Raw genomic sequence first — 18,944 nt, forward strand, 5'->3', positions numbered from 1 at the left:
AAGGCAGCGGTGGAATCGGGCACTGTCCCGCCATAGCCAATCAGCAAGGAGCGCCGAGGTCTTATTTGCATGTGTTTTTGGAGTCTTTCCAAGCTGCCAGCATTAGGGGGAGCCCACTCATCTATTTACAATACTAACGGGATAAGAAACGGAAGGAGAATTCGGATCGGAAACTAATCTGAATCGTTTACGAGATTAGAAATTGTTAGCAGGTTGCACGTCCCAGCAAAGGAACAAAATTGGAACAGATGCTCTTTTCTTTCTTCTTCAGGATGAGTTGAGGTGTTGAAAAATATGGGGAAACAGACTTGTTTCAATCTCAAACGCTGTTTAACTGGAAACGCTGGATTTATTTAGATCCCCACCTGCAGGTAACATTAAAAAGCTGTAAAGCAGCCGGTTGCACCGAGAAAAATACAGGATGCATATTTTCTACATTCCACTGATGTGCAGCTTCTCTGGGCTGTAGTCCAGATCCAGGCCACAAATATTCAAAATCCAGACTGAGGGGTCTCCATAGCTCATGACCTCACCTGATGATGCTCCCTGTTTGGCTGTTGTAAACTTCAGAAAGATGCTAAGGCTTGGACATATCTCCCATGCAGAGGAAAACCCAGCCTTGCCATATTAAACACAAGAGGGTGCTTGGAGTCAAAACTTCAGCCCATGACCACCTGCTGTTCTTGCCCCCCAATAACCAGTATTTGATCAGTGCTCCAATGAACAGAGAGTGTCAAAACCTGAGTTTTCAGATGTGCCATCATCGTGAGCCTACTGTTTGTTCCTGTTGGAAATGTACGTTTTTCCTTCACATCATCGACGTTGGCTGGCTTCCAAAGAACCACAACTAGTTCCACAGACCTAATTTAACTTTGGGTTTGTGTTTCTAAAACAACAGCTCTCCACATAACGTATGGCAATTCGTTTTTTGAATTGAGGGGACCTTTCAAAGGCAGATTGTAATATGGCAGTTACAGATAGGTAGCCGTGTTGGTCTGCCATAGTCAAAACAAAACAAAATTCCTTCCAGTAGCACCTTAAAGACCAACTAACTTAGTTCTTGGTATGAGCTTTTGTGTGCATGCACACTTCTTCAGATACCATTGTAATATGGCAATTAGGTCTTCTGTTCATCATCATCATCATCATCATCATATATCCCTGGAAATTCCCGAGTCCTGGGGCATACTGAAAGCTGCTCTTTAAGAATCCTAGCCAGCATATGAGTGTTAAACGCAACTGCCATTTTGCTTTGAGTTGTTTCATAGGCCACAATTTGTAAATGGAAAAGAATAAATTAGAATTTGATTTCAAGAGAATATAGCAGAGTGGCCCCAAGCACTTGAGGTTTCGGTTCTCTACACGTATATCTGGGGAAAAGCCTAATTGAACTCAGTGCGCTTGTTTTTGAGTACTCATGTGTAACATTGCAGGAAACCAATCGCAAAAGTAGGGTAACACCATTAATCACCTCCCATAAACACACACAAACGATAGGAACAGAATAAACTATGGCATTACAAGTCAGCATTTATCAAATGCATTTTGGAAAAATTATCAAGAGCATTTTTTTATATAGCAACAATTGACATATCAGGGGTATTGTAACAACCCCTATTACTGTCCTTACTTCATAAGATACATGCCCTTGTATCCTGAGTTGCAGGTATATATATACACACATAGTGATGGAAGGGGGGGGATTGTAAACAGTGAGGTCAGAAAATGAAATGAAATGCAGAAAGGTGCAGGGATACATTACATTATTAACAGCAGCTATTAGCACATAAGCAAACAGTTGTGTGAATAACATTGACATTAGCAAGCCAATTAACACATGTAGCGTGATGAAAATCCATTGTGCTCATTCAGTACACAAATGATAGCACTGAGCCTCTTGAAGTCTCTTGAAGTCTTGTGATCTGAGCGGTTTCACTTTGCAATCTCCCTTTGAAGTTCCTTTGGTTCAAGGATGGCCACCTTTAGGTCACTGGTAGGGTATCCTGGGAGTTTGAATGTTTTCCCCTGGTTTTTCAACATTTGTGCCTTAAGTAGGGCGCTGCTGGCAAGTATTGCCATATATCACACTGGAAGATATACAGGTGAATGAACCTCCAGTGTTGAGGATGACACTTACTAGGTCTTGTTATAGTAGACATAGGGTCAGAGTTGGCTCCGAGACCTGATTCCTGTGTTCATTTCTGCTACATGTCTTGTCGTTACTAGTTAGTAGCTACAGTATTTTAGCTTGCCTGTGATCAGGTGTAGGATTTCACCCAAGGCCTGCACTATTGTCCAGGATAGACTGTTTATTATTGATCTCGAGGGATTTTAACTGGGAACTGAGGTGACAAAAAAATGTGGCCTGTCATTTTCTCCTCTAGGCAGTGCTGTAGTTATAGGGGGGATTTTTTGCTCCGGTTAAAGCCTCCAGAGGGGCACCATTGAGGCTCCCAAGCTGTATGTGTTTGTATGCAAATGCACATGGGGTGTGTGTCAAACTGGGTCTTTGGCCTGGGTGAAATGAAGCCTAGTTTTGCCTCTGCTTTTGGATAATAGATAATACTTCCCAAGTTTTAATCTGTTCTTGTTGGTCTGTTGTTTTTTCACTTTGTTAGGGGAACATTGTGCTAAGAGGAAACTCCGATTGTTGTTGTTGTTGTTATAATCTGAGCAGATGTGGTTACATCATAGGGATTAGCTGTAGACAATAGTGTGTTGGGGTGAAAACAGAAAGCATGTTAGTATGTGCAGCTACCAGTGAGTCTCCTATATAAGGAGATGCTCTGTTATGAACTTGCACAGTGGCATGTGAACCTCTTATGCAGACTGGTCTAGGATCACACTGATGGTGAGGTAGAAATTGCTGGAGTCGTGGTGGAATAGTTCAGATATCCCCAGTCAGGGAGTCCGGATTATAAAGATGACAATCATCAATAGATGTATCTCAGGTAGAGGAGAGGCTCTGAAGAATGGGAGATAAGCAAGTGTTATATCTGTGTCTTCAATGAAACTGTGAATGGCCACTGTTAATAATGTAATTATCACAGCCTGAGCTTTTCTGTCTTTCCTTTCCTCCCTACCTCACAGTTTATGTTTTAAATTGTGTTTGCTGATTGTGTCTTATTTTTATTATTATTATTGTATATATAAAGAAATGTGCTTCCCTTATGGCATCCAGATGTGACTGCTTCATAAAATCACTTTAGAGACCTTGGGATAAGCAGTGCTTACAAGTGGGGCAGATCCCCACATACAAGCAATGTGCATATAAAGAACATTACTTTATCCTCGGAACTGTAGTTTAAGGCTAATGGGAACTGTATCTTGGATAAAACAATGGTCTCATGTGTTTCCTACTGAAAAATTGCAGCCAAACGCAATCAGAGTAGGCTCAACCTGATGGGGAGATCTCCTTTCTTCTGTGCTGGAATGCTTAATTTCTAACAGGACAGGTGAAGATGCCCCTACCCTGCTTCGAAGCAACATTCGAGAACCAGAAAACCAGTGTGGTATAGTGGTTAAGAGCGGTAGTCTCGTAATCTGGGGAACCGGGTTCGCTTCCCCGCTCCTCCACCTGCAGCTGCTGGGTGACCTTGGGCTAGTCACACTTCTCTGAAGTCTCTCAGCCCCACTCACCTCACAGAGTGTTTGTTGTGGGGGAGGAAGGGAAAGGAGAATGTTAGCCGCTTTGAGACTCCTTCGGGTAGTGATAAAGCGGGATATCAAATCCAAACTCTTCTTCTTCTTCTTCACCCTCCAGTGATCAGATTCGGTTATGTATTTGAGGACAGAGGGAAACATGGGCATAGCCAGGATTTATGTTAGAGGAGTGGGCAGGACACCCACCTGTCATCATCCACTGTCCATGGGCGTAGTCAGTGGGTGCAGGGAGGCAGCTGCACCCCTAAATCAAGTAAATAAAAATGCTTAAATAACTAACTGACCAATTGCGTCACAGATAACTCGCTTCTGCCCCCCCCCCAACATAAAGCCTGCGCCCCTAAAATAAATCCTGGCTACGCACATGCCTCTCTGGCTTTGCTTAGCAGATTTGGAATGGAACGTCTCAACAGCAGTCGTTTCAATTTTTCCTTTTAACCCGTGCTGGGGAAGGGGAATTGTCAAAATCATTCTACAATTTCTACTTTTAGTGAAGTATTTTTATTTAATTACTTGATTTTTGGCGGAGACAGTGCAGCTCCTCCCCGCCCGCCCCTGGCGAGAAACGCACTCTGCACATGCTCTGAGCACTTTTCTCACTATACTTTAGGCGCCTCGGCTACCGTGAAAGGAAACCGATACGAGGGGGATTCTGCCTCGCAGAAGAGAAATCACGTGACAAAAAAGCGCGCGGGGGAGTTTTGTAGGGAGTACACCACACGGCCACGTGACGGAGGACGGCGGGAGCGTCGACGGACGGAAAGCGAGAAGAAGTCAGCCGCGTGACGACAGGGAGGCTCTTGATTGGGGAGCTCGCCACGTGACGCCCTCGGAGCGGCGCCTCGCGTCACGTGGGAGGGGGCTGGGGGGAGGGGGCCGGGCTGCCCGTCCCCGGGAGCTACGCAGGCGCAGAGCGGCGCAGGGCCGCGGCGGCCGCTCCCTGGCTGGCAGTGCTCGCTAAGATGGCGGATTTCCTGCCATCGCGGTCCCCGCTGTCGGGCTGCTTCCCGGGCTGCCTGCTCAACAGCAGCGAGGCGGAGCAGCAGCGAAAGTCCAAAGAGATCGACAAGTGCCTGTACCGCGAGAAGACCTACGTCAAGCGGCTCGTCAAGATCCTGCTGCTGGGCGCGGGCGAGAGCGGCAAAAGCACCTTCCTCAAGCAGATGCGCATCATCCACGGGCAGGACTGGGACCGGGCCGCTCGAGAGGAGTTCCGCGCCACCATCTACAGCAACGTCATCAAGGGTGAGGGTGGAAGGCGGGGGGTCTCCCTCGCGCGCGCCCCCGTCCGTCCCCCTCCCCAAACTTTGGGGTCACCGGAAAGAGGGAGGGGGAGCAGAAGAGGCGCGCGCCCCCCGATATCCGTTGATGTGGGGGAGGGGGAAGCCAGCAAAACAACAAGAAAGCGGTGGGTGGGTGGGGAGAGAGAAAAAAGAACCGTAGCTTTTGCAGGGAGAAACACTTCAGCTGCTGCTGCTGCTGAAAGACGGAAGCCCAGAGAGAGAAGAAAAAAAGTGAGGGTGGGAAAGGTCTGTGGAGGCGAGGTCGCTGGAGCCTTTAGGGTGTACGTGAGGAAAAGAAAACACGCGTGTGAGGGCTGCGGCTGGAGAGGGTGTCTTGGGGGAGACGGGCCAGAACGAACGTCTCACTTCTTGCCCCGTTGTTGTTGTTTTTTTTGGCCCTTGGGATCCCCAGCCGCCCTCGCCGCAGCTTTCCTGTTTTCACTTTTTCAGTACACGTGTCATCGGTTTTGGAGGGTGCTTGGCTATGGAAAGGTCCCCCCGCGCGTGAGTCGCCCGACTCGGCTGCGCTGTGACGAGTTGGGGATTTTCGAACGGGGCCTTTAGAAGGAACCTGACAGCTGCCTTGAGCCGTGTGAAAACGGAGGGCTTTCTACAGCACTGAGAACCTGGGACGCTTTGCAGGCGAAGCATGTTCTCTACCACTGAGCTAGTGGGGGTGGACATGTCGTGGGTACGACATAACTCGGAGAAACGTGATCAGAGCATGATGAAGAAGGGACGGGAGGGAGGGAGTAAAGCGGAGTTGGGGGCCCAGAGAGTCTGGGTGGCAACACTGGCTTGCGCTCTTTTATTTTGAATCCTGAATTAGAAGCATGCTGTTTAGTCAGTTGTTAAGTCGTGTCCGACTCTTCGTGACCCCATGGACCAGAGCACGCCAGGCACTTCTGTCTTCCACTGCCTCCCACAGTGCTGGTAGCTTCGAGAACACTGTCCAACCATCCATCTCTCTGTCATCCCGTCTCCTTGTGCCCTCCATCTTTCCCAACATCAGGGTCTTTTCCAGGGAGTCTTCTCTTCTCATGAGGTGGCCAAAGTACTGGAGCCTCAGCTTCAGGATCTGTCCTTCAGTGAGTACTCAGGGCTGATTTCCTTAAGAATGGAGAGGCTTGATCTTATTGCAGTCCATGGGACTCTCAAGAGTCTCCTCCAGCACCATAATTCAAAAGCATCAATTCTTCGGCAATCAGCCTTCTTTATGGTCCAGCTCTCACTTCCATACATCACTACTGGGAAAACCATAGCTTTAACTATACGGACCTTTGTTGGCAAGGTGATGTCTCTGCTTTTTAGGATGCTCTCTAGGTTTGTCAGTGCTCAGTACGTTGGCTTAAAGATGCGAGTGCTCTTTTATGTTGGAGGAGTAGTTGGGGTCCTGGCATGTATATGGAATTAATAGTGTGGTGGTCAGCATGGCCTTGTGCCAGATCCTGTACACTCGTTGGCCATCAATTGGCAGGTTGGAACCCACTTCACAACCTGATCCAAAGTGGGGTGCAGCAGAAGTACCACCGCCATGCATGTAGGTGATGAAAGATTAAGAATGGGTCCCCAGATGCATGTTAGGGTTAAAAGTGAGTCCTGAGCCTGAAAAGGTTGAAGATACCTGGTGTAGTGTGCCAGTAGTTGTAGCAAATATATATTATGTTATGGGTATATTGTGATATGAAGCTGTGACTCTGGGTATGTAGAGAGACGAAACTAGGCATAGCATTATAGGCATAGGAATTGCAATTGCAAGGTTAATGAGGGGCTTCAGAGAAAAGTTTCCAGAAGTCAGTTACCTGAGTGTACAGAAGAATTGTGGACCTAAAAACGTAAGGCTTGCATATGGTGAAAATGGATTATAAGTGTGAGTAGTCATGTGTGTGTTTATAGTCACTCAAGATTAGACAGCCAAATGTTTCAATGTCTGCTGTGGGAGGTGAATGGTCCATAACGGAACAATGTGGAGTGGCGTGCAAATCCTGCCTGGGGAGTTTATTTTTAAAAAATATTCTTGAGATTTATCAAACAGGAGTTCATAGAAGCTTGTTATCATGCCTTGCTTATGACACCTGACAGTTCAATTGTGTCTGTAGTTTTTTGCATGTGAAATTTGTTGCATATGAAATTGGGGACGTGAAGGGTAAGCGAGGAGAGTTCTTGGTGGTTACACAGTGAGGAGAGAAGGGTAGGCATGGGGAGAGGGAATTTTTTTAGCTTTCACAAAGTGATGAACAGTTATGGAAATATGTCCAAAACTTGTCCAAGAATGGATATATGTGTACCGTTGCTTAGTGTCATTCTAATGCTGTCTTGTGACATGGAAGTGAGTAGTATAGGAACAAATTATTTTTGCATGTCAGTTGGCTTGTGTGCTTCCTCTCCCTGCCCCCTCCTGGCTTACAAAATATTTGGGTTTGGCTCAAGCTACAACTGGTGACAATATGGTACAGTCTAAGATTCCAGCTTTAACCTGTCCAGTCTCGTTTTCAACTTCCTAACAGTTTCTCTTTTTATGCACATTGAGAGGAGTTGATGTGTACAAATCTCAATTGAGTAAAAAAGCACAGAATTAGAGATGTAAGATTTCTGGGAATTTGGAAGTCATTGAGGAGAGGAAGGTTTTTTCCCCAGTGTTTGCCCTGAATGCCCTTCTCTGGAAATTTTTGGATTTATTTATTTTTAAATACAATACTTGTACATTACATACTCTTTACATATTAAAAGGCATGTTGTTACTTTAGGAACATTAGATGCATTATGTATAACTTGATTTACCATAGAATTATCATGTCTGGTATAATAAAAATAATGTTTGTTCAGGCAAATGGAATTTAAAGCTTTCATTAAAAAATTGAGCTTCAAGCTGCAAACTGTAAGGGACCTAGCATTTATTTGGTTTTGCCAGTAAATGAGCACTCAAAAACAATAACTAGAAACCATCAACATTATAGTAAAACAAATGATTATTCAGAAAATTATGATGTCGTCTTCTTCAGTCCTCCACAGTATAAAACAGATATAAAAAGAGCCAAGAGAAAGATGGGAGGAGGAACAAAACTCAGTGAACACTACAGTACATGAAATTTGAACGGTCTCTTTTTCTGTGGTATCACTTTCTGTTTCTTCATATTATCATGGACCTCTAAAAGCTGAAGGTTTCCCCAGATTGAAATAAACTTCTGTCCTTTCACATAATCAGTTTATTTCTTGATTTGGTGTTTCAAACATAGACCAGTTTCTTTCACATGTTGGAGCAGATGGAGCAATCTGAAGTATGTAAGAAGCAAGAGGAGTCAGAGACTTTGTTGTGCAGAGACCTTGCCATCATTCTGCAGGCAGGATATGTTTGGCACAACTCCACACTGTATTCCTTGACCAAATGTGTGAAGATGTTCTGAAGCCTGCAGCATTTGAAAGCACTTTTCCAACAACAAGCCTTAAGTGTGCTGTTTGTTTTGTAATTTGATCATATTCAGAAGTAGTACTATCATCACTTAATGACTTTGAATCTTGGATCCAACAGCAACGTGATTAGATGACAACAGATAATGTTGCTATGTATTAGCTCCCACTCCCAGTCCTTTGAGGCCTAGATGAGAGGACAGAAACAGGATCAACAAATGTGCCAGTAAGAGGAAGACCACAAGCAAAGATGGCATTGAATGCTTCTTCCTTCTCATGTGACGGTGACAATGCCCTCCAAGGGGCCGAAATGCATCTTGCTCTTGCATGTGAGCATTGTACTCTCAGTTGACAGCTCAGGACTTGTTCTCACTGTGCAGGAATTGTAATGATTTGATACTGTACATACATAGTCTCACATAAAAATCTTCCTATTACATAGTTTTAGAAATCATTTGGCAGGGTATGGGGAAAATATATGAACACTTTGGCCTAAATTCTTTCTTTGTCATTCTAAATAAAAATATTTCATAATCCTTTTTTCTTTTCTTTTTTGCGGGGGAGAAACACATATTTTTCAGGGGACCATCTCTCCCCGCTTCAATTTTTCCATTTTCCCCACGGGCCTCACATCTCCATACAGAACATATGTTTGCAAAAATAAGGCGTTAAAGCTGAAAGTGCTTCCCATCTCAAGTATCTACCAAAAAAGTGTATACATTTCAAATATTTGAAGATAGCTCTCTGGAAAGATGCGTACAGGAGGTTTTACCATGACAGCTTACAAGCTTCACGTATGGAGGAGCTGCTTATATCCTTGATCTGTATGTAGGGGAAAGTTGTTCTCTGATTCTCCAGTTTTTGAAGTGTCTAGAATCTGTTCAAAAATCATAAGATGGGGCTCTTGGCTTCTGAGCCTTGTCTGTGGTGGTGCTTAATTTATACACGATCACAAGAATGGGGAGTTATCTGTAGTGTAAGCATAGTCTTGTCATGCTGAGACTTTCTGTGCCAAGAAAATATGCCTTCTGGGCTGTCATGCTCTCTTAAATTCCTACACAGGTTAATATATGTCTTCTTCACATGTGTCATCAGGATGTGCATGTCTCTCCTACCAGACCTAAATGTTAGCTGCCTCAGGCTTTTTCCACCCAGTTGTTACACTAGATCACCTAAGATTGAAGGAATTTTACATGGCTGGGCTTCTTGGGAATCAAACAGTGGTGGCACTTTGAGAAAATTATGCAGATATATTACACAGCTATAGATTGCCATTCCATTAATTGAAGGCTCTTCACTTAGTGGAGACTTTCTTGAGTGAAAAGGGGAAGGAGGGGATGTTTTTTGGCTCCCTTTTCCCTAGAGCCTCCATTCTGCAGCACCTCCCACGCTGTTCCAAAGGGGTAGGGGGAGGTGTTTGAGGGCTCCAGAAGGAAAGGGAAATTGATGAAAATTGCCTTTCCCTGTTTCATGGAAGCCTCTGATGGATGAAAGAGCCTTCTGTTGAGCCAAAGGATACAGTTGGATACAAGCCTATGTTTACAAAAGAGAGATTATATTGTTCTATCGTCATGACTATCTGCAGTAAAATGGTCCCTCTTTTTTTCTTTATAGGCATCAACAATCCCAAATGAAAAGATCTCAACTAATAGACACAATTCTAACTGTTTTGGCATTTAAAACTAAAATTCTCCCATTCTTCTTACTTTGAAAGTAAGAGAGTCTGAAAGAGAGACTGAATATATTTCACCAACTATTTTCCAGGATCATGATAACTGATACTAGATAATCAATATCTTACTGAAAATACTTAATAGTGTTTTTGAAACTTCAAATATATTTTTAACTTTGACACCAAAGTAGGTTGTTCTGGTCTTATACACGTATTTCCACTTTCATCAAATAACAGTACTTAGTATTCATATAGCACAGTGTTAAAAATGCCTTGCTTCAGATACTATGTTTGTAGCACACCTGTAGCACACCTGTAATATATGTTAGTGTTAAGTGTCTTGAGGCTGAAAAAGAGTGCCTACCTACAGTTACGTAGGAACTTCATGGCAGGTAAATTTTAAACCCACAAGTTGTTCATGACTGAATCCCTTACACCAGTATTTTCATTTTATCAGTAAAATGTAACAGCTTGTACACATTCTATTTTTTAGCTTATATTTTAAGAATAGTATTTTCTTCACATTTTCAAGATGAGCTGGACTGCACTGAAGTCTGTAGGACTTATTTCCCGATAGGGCTGGGTGATAAATTGTCCCAAACGGTTCGAAGTCCATATTGTGATACCAGTTTCATAATTTTTGACCTGGCAATATATTGCAAATCATGGTGTGTGTGCGCGATTTGCAAAAATCACAATGTGGGCAAAACTGTGAAGCTCGTCAGTGCCTCTGCATAGCTCCATCCTTATTTCTGACATGATATATTGGTATATCATGATGTTTAGCTGGCGATACATCACAAGATTGAAAACCAGGTCTCACTCAACCCTATTTCACAATGTGCTAGAATTAAGGTGTTAGGCCAGTTTTGCAATTGCATCCCAAGTTATTGCCATGTCTATAGTTCATTATTTGAAAAGAAAATTTGAAGACATGCTTTGTCAAAGCTGATAACCTCCCTATTTCTGATTACCACTTTGGACTCTGTTAAGTGTCCTATTCCAGCAGCTGTCTTAGGCATATATGAAACAGCTATTCTCCAGACCCAAAATTGCACAGGATCTGGTTATGCAGAAAACAGTCGGGGCTACTACAGACATTTTTCTATCCATTACAGTACTTCTCATTAGATCTGGTCTCTCTATGTGTGTCACTCATGGCTTTTTGAGAGAAGCTGTTTATTGGGCCTAAAATAAATACCACTAGGAAAATAACAAAGTGCTTTCAATTTTGTTAAAGGTGTAAGAGTCCTTGTGGATGCTCGAGAGAAACTTCATATTCCTTGGGGAAATCCTTCTAACCAAAGAAATGGTGACATGCTGATGGCCTTTGATACCCGCTCAGGAGTGGTGGCGCACGGAATGGTGGAGACCCAAGTTTTTTTGCAGTTCCTTCCAGCAATAAGAAGCTTGTGGGCAGATAGTGGTATCCAGCATGCCTACGACAGACGCAGAGAATTTCAACTGGTAAGAAGCACATTTGATACTTGTTGTTCCTGTTGAGATCACATATTGTAAAATGTTTTCAGGTGAAATAACGGTTCCTTTCTGAGCCATTGTAAAAGTTATCATCAGCCATGATCAAAATACTCCGAAGATGTATAGCCTAGTCTGATATGATTTTCATATTACAAATTCATTATTAAGAATCATTACACAGAACTTAATATCCACAAGGCCCACCATAATTGTAGCAGACCCTGAAATTTGAACCTGGCCTTGAGATCATATAAGAATGATTTCCTTCTCTTAATGTACTTCAGATAAACTAAAGATACAAAAAGGGGGGGAGGTATTACAAGCTACTTGTGCACCACATATGTCTGGTTAAAATCAGGTGTAGATTTTGAAAGAAGTTTAGGGATGATGATAAACACAGTCAGGGGTACTGATGTGGGAATATTTGGTTTCTAGAGGAGCAAGGCACAAATAACTACAGCATGGTGTTATTTTACATGGGAAATGGGAAACCGCCTTAGTGCCAGAGCATTGGTCTGTATAGCTAAGTGTTATCTACACTAACTGGCAGCAGCTGTTCGGGATTTCAGACAGGATTCTTTTCCCTACGTACCTGGAGATGCAAGGTATCAAACATTCCGCATACAGAACAGTTGCTCTACCACTGAGCTATGGCTCCTCTTATTCCCAGTCACTTAACTCTTGGTAAGGTTACCTTTGCTCAAAAGAGTCCTAGGATGCTAAACACGAGCATATGAACTGCCAGTGTTAGAAATTAACCAGGTACCAGGCACATTTTGCTATTGGCACGGGTCCAATTACGACCACATGGAGATTTCTGGATGCCAGGTTGGCACCTGACATCTCCATCTGGCTTGCCTCTCCAGCTTTCTTGAGGAGGTACACAGAAGAGCTTATTTATTGCATTTATATCCCACCTCCTCTGAGTACATGGTTCACTCCCTCTCCTCAGTTAATCCCTACAAAGACCCTATAGAGCAGCGGTTCTCAACCTGTGGGTCCCCAGATGTTGTTGGACTACAACTCCCATCATCCCTGAGCTCTGGCCTTGCTAGCTAGGGGTGATGTGAGTTGTAGTCCAACAACATCTGGGGACCCACAGGTTGAGAAAGGCTGCTATAGAGGCTGTGCCTGGCCCAAGGTCACCCAGTGAGCTTCACTACTGAGTGGGGATTTGAATCCTGGTCTCCCAGGTCCTAGTCAGACACTCTAACAACTACAGCAAACTGGCTTCTAGAGTATTTCTGATATGGGGCAACTATATAAATTAAGTAGGTAAATAAATATGGGGGAAAGCAAGATGTTACTTAGGGAAGCCTTCCATATGTCTACATTTTGTTGCACTTCCCAGTTGTGTTCCCAGTTCTCAAAACCACAGTTTATCCTTCTCACCTCATGCACTAATATTCAAGTAAAGGTAAAGGTACCCCTGCCCATCAGGGCCAGTCGTGACCGACTCTAGGGTTGCGCGCTTATCTCGCTCAAGAGGCCGGGAGCTGGTGCTGTCCGAAGACACTTCCGGGTCACGTGGCCAGCGTGACTAAGCTGCATCTGGCAAGCCAGCACCAGCGCTGCACACGGAAACGCCGTTTACCTTCCCGCTAGAAAGCGGTCCCTATTTATCTACTTGCACTTAGGGGTGCTTTCGAACTGCTAGGTAGGCAGGAGCTGGGACCGAACAACGGGAGCTCACCCCGCCGCGGGGATTTGAACTGCCGACCTTTCGATCAGCAGGTCCTAGGCTCTGTGGTTTAACCCACAGCGCCACCCGCGTCCCCAATATTCAAGTAGCGACATCCTATTATATAAACCACTGTTTGCATTAAATTGTCTGTCTATGTGCTTCTGAAAATCAAGATCAAACTGGTTTACAATTCTGGTACATCTTGTTGGTTTGGATGTTGGCCAATTTTGTTTTGCTACAGATCAAGAAAATGAGGCATTGTAGCATATGAGAGAGAGTGAATATGCAAGCCTAAGGGTCATTCCAGGCTTGTTCATTTACTTTGAAACTATGTCTAAATCAAACTATAATTTTCTGGTTCAGACATAACGGGAAACTATGGTTTGTAGAAACGGTAAGTAAGATCATCTTGCTGTGCAAGAGAAATGGGGAAAAGTGGAAGTGTGTGAGCCCAAGACTTGCTCATGTAGAGTCACCCTATGGTTTGTCATTATATGTGAAACCATGCTGTTGTTGCCCATACTTCTCAATCTCCATATTATGAAATGAAGAACTGTGACAAAAATTTACCTCTGCTTCCAGAATAGCATGTATGCAATAACGGCTTGGATTCCAAGAAGCACGTGTAGAACCCTGCTTACACAATGGGGCTTTCCTGCCCCATCTTCCACATTACAGCCCTTGAAAAGCTGCTCCTAAGGGTCAAAGGACCCTCCAGAATGGAATGGGATGGAATGTGTTGTGGGGAGCTGCAGAATCAATAAAGAGGGACGGGGTTGACTTTCTGCTAATTTAAGTTCCTTTTTGGTTGGCAATATTGGATCCAAGCCAATGACAACAACAAGAGAAATAAGACATAAAACTCTTAGCATTTATATTTTAAGAAAAATAAATGGGCACGTATATGCAGAGTTTCTTCAGAACGTTTTCATTCAGGTTGTCAGTCCTTTGGCAAATGTGGAAACAAAGAGAGGAATTCAACGTTGTGCTAATACAGATGTTATTTTAGCTCAAGCATTTCTGCTTGCCCAGACTTCCCCTCTCCCCCTGCACACCCATCTGGGGTTTCTCCCACCCCACCCAAGACAATATGGGGGAAGCCTGTCATGCCAGCATGAGCCATTGCACTTCCTACCACTAGTGGAGCTAGTTAACTGAATCCAGCCTCTAGTTACAAACTTTTGTATTTATCCAGTTCTCGTGACATAATTTAGGTGTTCCTTTGAATGCCTTAAATCATTAAAGCAAACTACTTCAAATCTCAGAAACCTCATTTCATTTGTGTGATGCTTTGTTGCAAGTGACAACTTTTTTGTTTGTGTTTTTAACTAATTTGATTTATGTACTGTTTTAAGTAATAATTGCATCTTGGCTTTGGGGTATATGGGAGAGAAGGGAAGGAAACATTAGTCAGTTTCACTTTCGATGCATACTCCAAAGTTTCCTGGCTTGATGAATGTTTGAACAGCACACAGCTGTCATTTCCTTCTCTCTCTCTCCCCTTCCCCCTCTCCCTCTCCCTTCCACTTCCCCAAATAGAAATGTGAACATTAACACTTTAGAATTTGGCAATAGCTTGTTCTTTACAAAGTTCACATAGTCTAAGGTAAAGGTACCCCTGCCCGTACGGGCCAGTCTTGACAGACTCTAGGGTTGTGCGCTCATCTCACTCTGTAGGCCGGGAGCCAGCGCTGTCCGCAGACACTTCTGGGTCACGTGGCCAGTGTGACAAGCTGCATCTGGCAAGCCAGCGCAGCACACGGAACGCTGTTTACCTTCCCGCTGGTAAGCGATCGGCAAGTCCTAGGTGCTGAGGTTTTACCCACAACGCCACCCGTCACATAGTCTAGTTGTAGGGGTCAGATGGTTGCGTTGCATATAAAACTGCAACTAGACTGCAACTCACATAGTCTAGTTGTATAAAAAACTGCTTTGCTTTTATTGCCTGAGTATCACGGTGAGGTGCCTGGTATACTGTAGAATATACTGGAGAATATAGCTCCACAAAAGTAGATGATTATACAGAGTAACTCTTAACTTAAGCTTGCAAAATTGCTAGCTACTCTCCACCTTTTAAATTCAAATTTGACTATTTTTCTGTTGCTTTGCCCATGGAGTTGTATAGTGAGAACTTTGTTATTGCAATACTTTCCACTGTCTGCTTTGCTTAGTTGTGGCTTCTTGCTAATGCAGAAGATCTGGACATGTGAAGTCAGCTGTACTTCTAACACCAAGTTTTTACTACAACTCTTGTGTTTGTTTTTTTGGAACATAAAAGTTAACTAACTGCAGTTCTGGTCTGAACATGGGAATTCAGTTCAGTCTTTATTCCAACAAAGTCACAAATGTCTCCCAGTAAATATTGCAGAAGTGTAAGAAAGTGTAATAAAAGGCATGTTAAGAGTAAAGGCAGCTGAGAAAACCCCCCTCCAAAATCAAAAAAGGTAGGCAGTACCTTTATTAGGGCCAACCAAAATGTTGCAAAATATTGGCAAGCTGTCAGCTTCTCCAGAATTCTTCACCAGACAAGAAGTTAAAGCAGAAGGGTGTGGGGGAGGATGAGGAAGAATAAAGAGCAAAAAAGTAAAAGAATTAAGCTAGGTGCCATATGCTCAGCTTCTAAACTGTCTTCCAAGATGAAGACTGCTAACTGAATGTCTCTGCTAGGTACCTGTAATGCATGCTTGGGAAACCTCTGCCCACAATGCTGGGCAGGCTGGGATCCTAATTTGACTTGCAAGGCCATTTTCTCACAGCCGTGCCTACGTTCTCTACTCTCAATATCATATGATGTCAGATGTGGGGGAGATAAAAGTGTGCTTCAGATTCATTTTAAATTTGGCTGCTTGCTGAGTTGGGCTCTATTTGGAAGGCTCCTAAACTGAGAAGATCCCTGCTACATTCAAGGCTTGCATTGCGCACTGAACTTAAATGCCCACCCATCGCTGGGATTGGGGAACTGTCAGGAGCAGGCTGGGATCCAGTTGTCCACCCCTGCTAGCATAAGCTATTCATTTTGCAACAGTAAATCTTGGTTCTAAAGGGAACACTATTGTTATATTTGAGATCCCACATACTGTGTGGAATATACTCCTAGCCTAGAGACTTTTTAATTCGATAAAACTGATTGAATTGGGCTGCACCCAAGAAAGTGTGTGCCTCAGTAAACCAGCTAGTCTTTAAAATGCTACAATTTTTGTTAAGCGACATTGCTACCTTTTTCAATATAATCACATAGTATGCATAGATCAAAGTCATGCTCTATTTAATTAACTTCCAGGTTTGCTATACAATGCTAATATTTTTTGTGTAGTTGTCTAATTCACGAGGCAATATGAACTATTTTGAGATATGAATCATAGATCATGTTTCTTCAAGTTATAAGGGACTATGGTGTAAACATGTCATAACATTAAATAGGTTATACAAATAGATATTTAGAGTCGACCAAAGGTTTCAGATGACTCTCAGAGTAGATAATAGAAATCTACTGAATAGATGTAAACCATAAATTAAACAATCTATGCATTAAATAAAAGATCTGCCATGAGGACATTTTGGCCTGAAACAAACATGTGTAGTACTGTTTAGGTAGTGACTTCAAAAGCACGTCATGTGCAAGTAGATAAATAGGGACTGCTCCGGCGGGAAAGTAAACGGCATTTCCGTGTGCTGCTCTGGTTCGCCAGGAGCGTCTTAGTCATGCTGGCCACGTGACCTGGAAGCTGTCTGCGGACAAACGCCGGCTCCCTCGGCCTATAGAGCGAGATGAGTGCCGCAACCCCGGAGTCAGTCACGACTGGACCTAATGGTCAGGGTTCCCTTTACCTTTATTGTTTGTAGCAGACGGTCTGCTTGTTTTCAGTTTTACTGTTTTCCATTTGTTGTGCTTAGTAGGGTCTGTGTGCTAGCCTTTTATTCACTGCTTAACATGTTTGAGTACTAAATAAAGTACATTGCAAGATTTGGGTGATTTCTGCTACAGTGTGGAAAAATGCGGTATTTCTGAATCATTTTGAGTCTCACATGAAATTACTTCATGTCATGCAGAGCAGTTCCCACACAGCACCTGTGCTTTAGAATGAATTGACATTACCGTGGAACCTCATGTTACGTACCGTCCTCCTTATGAATACTTTGGGTTACCAGCTCCACTAACCCAGAAGTAGATGCTCCCAGTTGCAAACTTTGCCCTGGGATGCAAGTGGAAGTCGCACTGCAGCGGCGAGAGGCGCCATTAGTGAAAGCACGCCTCATGTTAAGAACAGTTTTGGCTTAAGAACAGACCTCTGGAACGAATTAAGTTTGTAACCGGAGGTACCACTGTAGATGTAGCTCCTCTCTAGGAGAACTTACCTGGTGAGATCGCTCTCTTTATTTTTCCCCAATAAGGAGTAGGGAAAATATTTGCCTCAGAGTCAGGTGATCAGAGATTGCGACTTACTGTCTAGAAAGATTGAAGTTTACTGGATTTGATACAGTGATCTGGCCATTAATACAGGGGTTCACAACCTCTTTAAGCCCTTGGGGCACATTTGGACATATAAGAAACTGATGTGAGCACCACTAAGTTTCCATTTCACGTAAAAAGAGCTGGTGGTTCCCAGAAGCCGCCACCCCACCCCCCAAAGCACCCAACTTCGTATGTGGCAGCCACTTCATACACAGAATCTGATAGAAATTATCAGGAATGATCAGACTTTCTGGTTCATTTTGAAATCTCTGAAAACAGCCCCTTTTCATAAATTTTATTTATATTATTTAACATAGTTTTACAAAACAACCCCATGGCCAGGAACAATTAAAATAAGCACAATATAAACAACAACAATAAAGAACAGATTAATATTTTTATTAGAGGCTGCTTAATTGCAAATCAGTGTACAGTGGAACCTCAGTTGTCGAACACTTTGGAAGTTGAACGTTTCGGCTTTCGAACAACAACCCGGAAGTGAATGCTTCCATTTTTGAACATGCCTCGTAAGTCAAATGGCTTCCAAGGCGCGTTTCTCCATTTTTTTTCAATGGATTTTGCTGACTGGCAATTGCGCCTTGGTTGTTGAATGTTTGAGAAGTCAAACGGTCTTCCAGAACGGATTATGTTTGACAACCGAGGTTCCACTGTACAATTCTCCCTCCAGAAGCACCCACAGATAAACATTCCTTAGGTGGGTGGCTCCATACCTGGAAGATAGGCAAATTACCCATTCTGGATGGGGTTGCACTCCCTCTGAAGAAGCAGATGTGGGCACTCCTAGATATATCTTTGCCGCTAGAGGCCCAAGTGTCCTTTGTGGCCATGACTACCTTTTACCAGCTTGATGTGGTTCACCAGCTACAGATGTTTCTGGACAGGGACAGAGCTAAGATCAGTGATAAGTGTGCTCTTAACTGCTGCCTTTTAACCATCAAAGCAGAGTCTAACCATACATCACTTAAGACTGGAGATAAGCCTGTGCCTGCTTCTGGCTTGAAATTTGAATTGCCTGATGTCAGGCAATTGAAAAGTAGGTACCCCACCTACTTGTCAAAATTATCATCATTATTATTTATTAAATTTCTATGCTGCCTTTCATCCAAGGATCACAGGACAGTTTACAATATGAAAACACAAACATGCATAACATAATAACAAAGAAAAACAAAAATGGCATTCAGGGGTGGACAAGTTCTGGATCCGGTCCTCAGGGTAGAAAATGGTCCCCACCTCTGGTTTACAACAACTGAGCAATGTTGCGTAGAGGTATTAGACCTC

The 18,944-nt window shown here is 43.4% G+C and overlaps 1 protein-coding gene across 1 annotated transcript in view; it reads left to right on the forward strand.

The window, feature by feature from the left end:
- The first annotated feature begins 4,395 nt into the window (after positions 1 to 4,395).
- Positions 4,396 to 18,944, forward strand: part of GNA13 (G protein subunit alpha 13) — a 31,644-nt gene continuing 17,095 nt past the window's right edge. Inside the window, exons 1-2 of the mRNA XM_083727703.1 lie at positions 4,396 to 4,908; positions 11,267 to 11,493. Coding sequence (XP_083583829.1) covers positions 4,626 to 4,908; positions 11,267 to 11,493 — 510 coding nt within the window. The 5' untranslated portion in view covers positions 4,396 to 4,625. The remainder of the gene's footprint in view (positions 4,909 to 11,266; positions 11,494 to 18,944) is intronic.

This window comes from Podarcis gaigeae (genome assembly GCF_964106915.1).
Source record: "Podarcis gaigeae genome assembly, chromosome: 2".
Classification (NCBI taxonomy): Eukaryota; Metazoa; Chordata; class Lepidosauria; order Squamata; family Lacertidae; genus Podarcis; species Podarcis gaigeae.